The sequence below is a fragment of the Galeopterus variegatus genome, unplaced genomic scaffold (assembly GCF_000696425.1).
Source record: "Galeopterus variegatus unplaced genomic scaffold, G_variegatus-3.0.2 Scaffold2263, whole genome shotgun sequence".
Lineage (NCBI taxonomy): Eukaryota > Metazoa > Chordata > Mammalia > Dermoptera > Cynocephalidae > Galeopterus > Galeopterus variegatus.
Window position 1 is genome coordinate 122,376 of NW_007728374.1, and position 6,561 is coordinate 128,936.

Below are 6,561 nucleotides of genomic sequence, written 5' to 3' on the forward strand. Positions count from 1 at the left end.
CCTGTGAGAGCTGGTTGTTTAAAAGACCCTGGCACCTCCTCTCTCTCTCTTGCTTCCTCTCGCCGTGTGATCTTCTTGTACCTGCTGCCTGCCTGTAGCTTTCCACTATGAGTAGAAGCAGCCTGAAGACCACACCAGATTCAGCTGTCTCAGAATCGTGAGCCAAATAAACCTCTTTTCTTTATAAATTACCCAGTCTCAGGTATTTCTGTTATAGCAACACAAAATGGACTAATACAATGCCCTTGAGATTCATCCAAGTTATTGCATGAATGAATAGTATCTTTTTTTCCTGTGAGTTTTTAATTGTATGAATATACCATAGTTTATTTATCCATTTATTTGTTGAAAACAACCTAGTTTACTTTAAGGTATTTTTTTCTTTTTTTTTGGCTATTATTGAAGCTTTCAAAATGTGGTATATACATACAGTGGGATATTATTCAGCCTTAAAAAAGAATGAAATGACACGTGGTGCAACATGGATGAACCTTGGTGACATTATGCTAAGTGAAATAAGCCAGACACAAAAAGACAGCTACTATATGATTCCACTTTTATGAGGAGGAACTTAGAATAGTCAAATTAATAGAGACAGAAAATAGAACAGTAGTTACCAGTGGCTGGGGGAAGGAGCAAATGGGAAATTATTGTTTAATGAATACAGAGTTTCAGCTTGGAATGATGAAAAACTTTTGGAGATGGACAGTAGTGATGGTTGCACAACAATGTGAATGTACATAATGCCACTGAGTTTTACACTTAATAATGGACAAATGTTATGTATATTTTACTATAATAAAACTACAGAAAAGTAAAGTAAATGGATAAAATATAATAATATGGAAAAAATAATAGTAATAATAATAATAGGTAATGTATGCAATATGAAATAAAATACAGTTGGTCCTCCATATCCATGGATTCCATATTAAAGGATTCAACCAACAGTGTTCAAAAATGTTAAAATAATAATAACATAACAATAAAAAATAATACAAATAAAAACAATACAATATAACTATTTACATAGCGTTTTCACTGCATTAGGTATTATGTGTAATCTAGAGATGATTTAAAGTATATAAGAGAATGTGCATAGGTTATATGCAAGTAACCTGCAGAATTTATATAAAGGACTTGAACATCCTATGATTTTTGTAGCCATGGGAGGGTCCTGGAACCAATCTCCTGCGGATACTGAAGGATGACTGTAATATAGCCTATGTGAGACTATTTTAGATAAAGTGGTCAAGAAAGGTTTCTCTGAGACAAGAGCATTTGAATAGAAGAGAAAAAGCCAGTGAGCAGTGTGCTGGAGTGGATTTCCAGGCAGGGTGATGGTGAGTGTAGAGCCTGAGACCAGAGTAGTCTTGGTATATTAATGGCAGCAAGAGGTATTCTGTGCCTTTACGGATGAGCGTGTGTGTGCATATGCATGTCTGTGTGCATAGATGGTATGCATGAGCATGTGTGTGCATTCCTGGGTATCTGTACGTTTCTCTATTGGAAACTCGGATCTCAACATGACTAACCAGGTGAACCTACTTAGGGTAGCTCAGAAATGAGAACTGCCAAAATGGATGGCAATTGAAGGAGCAACTGTGCTGTTTTAAAGCAGACTGCTGCCTAGCACTGTGAACGTGGCCCCTGGGGAATGCTCCTAAGAGTTTAGTGTAGTCTTAAGAGTTATTTATTAATCTGGACAATCCCTGTTCATAAGGTTGATTGGGCCCTAAAGTGCTGAGTTCAGCCTCCTCCCTCATGCTGAGGCATCTGCCAGAATTCTAGGATGGAGGGACTGATTCATTGTCACGGAAGCCCTGCTGTGCAGAAGCCCCAGTAAGTCAATTCTGGTGAAAGGATCTGGGTTCCTGGGTCAAGAGTCTGGGGATTACACTTGACCCTGGAGGCCTGGAGGAAGCTTTCTAGGGATGAGGGAAGGGATGGCAGGCAGAAATCATGTTAACAGTGTCTCTTCCTCTGCTTGTGCTGGGGCACTTGTGACTTTCCTCAATTACCTGACCATTTGCAAAGGTGCCTGACTTTGTTTTCAAAGGGAGCCATGGAAGATTAAACTCATGGGGTTGGGCTGCTGATGCTTTCTTGGGAGGAAAAGCTGGAAGAAGGCTTTGAAGGCCAGATGAAATGTTAAAATTGAGAAATGAGAGGGGGATTGGAGGCAGGTTATCTAATTGTCAGTGATCTCGACTCACAGAACACACAGAGGTCCTGCCAGGAAGGAGAGAGGGATCTAGCACCCAGCCAGGGCCAAGGTAGTGAGAAATTTCCAGAGAAAATGCTCCCCCTGGCAAGCCTGTCTGTGGAAAATAAACATTAAAAGAAAAACTCAAGTTCATTCTAGGCTGTATTAGTGACTGGTCAATGGCTTGATCTGAGGTCGGGACCTGGATTCTTTCTCTTTGGATCACCAGCCCACAGCTTAGCACTGGCCACTGATTAAATGATAGTTAACTGGACCTGGAGGGAAATCATCTGCCCAGACAGAAAGATGGGATTTAGTTGGTAGTTGGGCCCAAAGGGGAGGCTGGGTGGGGGGAAAGAGAGAGCTCCTGCAGACACTTGGTTCTCCATTCATTCCGCCTCCCTAAGGCAACAGGCCTCAGTGAGCTGGCACTGTAGAGCCCCATGTGCTCTCACCGCCACAGGAAGCATACTCACAGCTCTCAGGAAATCATCTGCCCAGACAGAAAGATGGGATTTAGTTGGTAGATGGGCCCAAAGGGGAGGCTGGGTGGGGGGAAAGAGAGAGCTCCTGCAGACACTTGGTTCTCCATTCATTCCGCCTCCCTAAGGCAACAGGCCTCATTGAGCTGGCACTGTAGAGCCCCATGTGCTCTCACCGCCACAGGAAGCATACTCACAGCTCTCCAGCAGCAACACCTGAGGCCTGGGCACTGGTGACACCTGCCCGAGGACTCCCACTGCATATTGTTATACCTTTGTTAAAATACTAATCACCCAATGTCACAAGGAATATTTACTTTTCTAAATCCCCAGTCTGGAGGCCAGGAATGGGTCATCCAACTATATAACCTGTGCCCAGGTGGTAAGACAGAGGGCATGTTTGGTAAATGTGTGTTGATTAACTGAACAAGATGACATAATCTTCCTTGACTTTTCCCATACTAAGGTGAGAACCATGTCCCTGTTTCCATTGCTCGGTCTCCTCCTGACTGTGGTAACAGCATCTTGCTCAGAAACTGTACCCCAGGAGGACTTCCAAAAGACCTGCCCTGTGATTGCCTGTGGCTCTCCAGGCATCAACGGCTTCCCAGGCAAAGATGGTCGTGACGGTGCCAAGGGAGAAAAGGGAGAACCAGGTACAGGTTGGGTTGTTGTGTCTCTGCAGTTTTTTACCTTCCAGAGGACACTGCCTGGAGATAGGAGGAGAGGAAGGACCTAGTTAAGTAGATTGTATTTTTTCAACTATGTATTATAACTCTAAACAGAGATATAGCTCTGATTCTTTGGCATCCCAGACTTCCGCACAGCAGTTTGTGACAAGTGGCTGTCTTGCCTGCCCAGGAAAGTGGCCCTCGGTGAAGGCCATCCCATGGGATACAAGAAGATTTTTTTTTTCCTCTGGGTCATCAGAAGCCGTGACTCAGAAAGGTTGGCCTTGGGTTGATGTCTTCTTTCTCCTGGAAAAAATTGGACATCAAACTCTTGGAGAAAGCTAGCAAGAGAACAGAGAATGAGTCATGTTTTCTTTGTCTTCCAACAGGTGAAGGGCTCAGAGGCTTGCAGGGTCCACCTGGAAAGATGGGGCCTCCAGGAGTCCCAGGCCTCCATGGGCCACCAGGAAGAGTGGGCCAAAAAGGAGACAGTGGAGACATACCAGGTAAGTTCATACCAGCAAGGTCTGAGCTGAGGGCATCCAGGGTTCTGAGACCTTGAGTACCAGGTGGGAGGTGCCCGCTGCTTCATAGGAACATGTCCATCTGCTTCCTGACCCAGCACCCTTAGCTATTAGAGCCTCAGGGAGCTCTTATTCGTGCCTGAGTACAGACTTATAAACCTTTCAGAGTAAATCCCTTATCAGGCAGCCCCTGGTGGAGCTGAGCCTGTATTTTCCTGCAGCTGAAAGAGTGCGGTGTGTGTTGGTTATATATTATTTCATAAGAAACCAACCCAAAATTTAGTGGCTTAAAAACACAGTCATTTATTTAAATTGCACTTCCATAGGTCTGCTGGTTTCAGCTGGGCTCACTCATGTGTCTGCGGTCAACTGGATGGCCAATGGTCTCGCTCACGTGTCTGGCTGTTGTTTGGATGCCACCTAGAGTGATGAGGATAGCTGAGCCTCATCATCCAACAGGCTAGCTGGGGCTTGAGCACATAGCAGTAACTGCTCCCAAGAGCAGAAAGAACTGAAGCTTCAGGGTTTCCTGAGGCTCAGAACACACACATTATCATTTCTGTTACATTGTATTGGTCAAAACAAGTCTTAAGTCCAGCCCAGGTTCAAGGAGTGGGGGAATAGACTCCATTTCTTAATGAGAGAAGCTGTAACATATTAAGGACATTTATGCCATCTACTACATGTGGCTTTCCTCATGCTCTCCCCATCTGGGTAATGCACAAGTTAGGAAAATCCTGGTTTCTTGATTAATGGAACAAACGTAGTAAAAAAAAAAAAAAAAAAAGGCAAAAAATGCCTTCCCAGAGATAAATCCTTGCAATCTTCTTAATCAATATTTATCAGCTTATAATAATTTCTCAAGAGATTTCTTTTTAGCTTTGATAGAGCAAATATTTTTTCTTTAGAAAAAATATTTAGTAAAGAATTTGTCCTATGAGTTGCTATCATGAGGGATTGTCAGGCAGCATACGAGGGTACCTCAGAAGGTTTGTGAAAAAATGAAAAGATAATATGAATATTTCCATGAATTTTTTGAAGACTCTTTATATGTGTATGTATGTGATATGTACATATGCATAAAGTGTCTTTGGATGCAGTCAACTGATGAAGAGTGATATTTTGGGCTGGGTAGAAATAGAGATTTTTTTCCTACTTTTGGCTTCTCAGTATTTTTCATCTTCCTTCAAAGTATAAATATCAATGTAAAAAAAAAAAAACACTTCTTTTTAAGCTTGAAAAAGATACCTGACCCCTTTATATGCACAGTTCTTGGACCCCTTCTCAACAATGCTCCTTCCATTTGTTTTAATTTTCTAGACTGTGATTGTCACCTGGCTGATTCAGAAAGAGCAGCTCTGAGATCAGAACTGGACCGTGTCAAAATGTGTAAGCATTCTCTCTTACTCTTCAGGCAGCTTGAAGTATGGGAAAGGTGGAGAGCAACAAATATTTATTGAATGCATTTAATTTTTTTAGTACCTGTAGAGCCATTACTCATATTCTCATAAAATCCTCATGACAACCTTATGGTAGCAATGGTGGGCAAAGCAGTTAAATTACTTGCTCAAATGCACAGAGCTAATAAGTAGCAGAGGCCTTTTATAAATTCAGGTCAGTCTGAGTTCAGAAACCTTGATCCTGTACTCTCTGATCTTTGCTCACTGAAAAATGGGACCTATGCCTCTTTGTTATGTTCGTGTTGAGTCCTGAAAGTATAAGTATGTCCCAGAAATTGCCTGGAAGATACTCATACTGAAAATATTCATTGTTTATCTGAAATTCAAATTTAACTGGGGTGGGCATTTTATATTTTACCTGGAAACTCAATGCTCAAAAACCTTTATCTCTGTCCAGAGAAATCCCTTGGGCCGGGCTTGAAGACAAGGCAGTATTACCCACTTTTTCACATTTTAGGGCTGACTTTCTCTCTGGGAAAAAACGTTGGGAAGAAGTTGTTCTTGACCAATGGTGAAAAGATGACCTTTGGAGGAGTGAAGGCTCTGTGTGCCCAGTTCCAGGCCTCTGTGGCCACCCCCAGGAATGCGAAAGAGAACAGTGTCATCCAGAAGATGGCCAAGGAAGGGGTCTACCTGGGCATCACAGATGAGATACAAGAAGGCCAGTTTGTGGATCAGGAAGGAAAAAGACTGGTCTACCAAAACTGGAATGACGGCGAGCCCAACAATGCTGACCCTGGGGAAGATTGTGTGGAGCTCCTGACAAATGGCAAGTGGAATGATATCTCCTGCTCCTCCTCCCTTCTGGCAGTCTGTGAGTTCCCTGTGTGATGGAATGCACTCCTTGGGTACCCCTTGTCCCTTTACTACACACCACAGGCCCACAGTCTGCTTTGAAAAATAAATTATATCAATTTTCTCATGCTCAATATTGAGTTGCTTTATTTTGTGGGGAATTGGAGAAAATGAAAAAGGATTGAATGATGGGATGTGGAAGTGAGAAGTGAGAAGAGGCTGACAGTGATACGGTGAGTTTCTGGTTCAGTCCCAAACAGTAATAATGATCCCTAACAATAGCAAAAACAAAACAGTAGTAGTAGTAGTAGCAGTAGTCGTAGTCGTGGTAGTTGTAGCAGCAGTAGCAGCAGAAGCAGTAGCACCAATAATATATTTTTGTTTGCTATGAGATAGATGCTACATTTTGCATATTACAGTAAT

At 42.6% G+C, this 6,561-nt stretch overlaps 1 protein-coding gene across 1 annotated transcript; it reads left to right on the plus strand.

Annotated features, from left to right (window-relative positions):
* Window positions 1-3,163: 3,163 nt before the first annotated feature.
* Window positions 3,164-6,231, plus strand: MBL2 (mannose-binding lectin (protein C) 2, soluble). Its single transcript, XM_008581097.1, has 4 exons — window positions 3,164-3,344; window positions 3,749-3,865; window positions 5,204-5,272; window positions 5,801-6,231. The coding sequence occupies exons 1-4, from the start codon at window positions 3,164-3,166 to the stop codon at window positions 6,172-6,174; spliced, it is 741 nt and encodes a 246-aa protein (XP_008579319.1). The 3' UTR covers window positions 6,175-6,231.
* Window positions 6,232-6,561: the final 330 nt, after the last annotated feature.

Bases quoted from the DNA above. Each gene is read 5' to 3' on its own strand.
- MBL2 (XM_008581097.1), top strand. From the start codon at position 3,164: ATGTCCCTGTTTCCATTGCTCGGTCTCCTCCTGACTGTGGTAACAGCA. The intron at 3,345-3,748 runs GTACAGGTTGGG...GTCTTCCAACAG, and splicing joins GGGAGAAAAGGGAGAACCAG to GTGAAGGGCTCAGAGGCTTG. The intron at 3,866-5,203 runs GTAAGTTCATAC...TTAATTTTCTAG, and splicing joins AGACAGTGGAGACATACCAG to ACTGTGATTGTCACCTGGCT.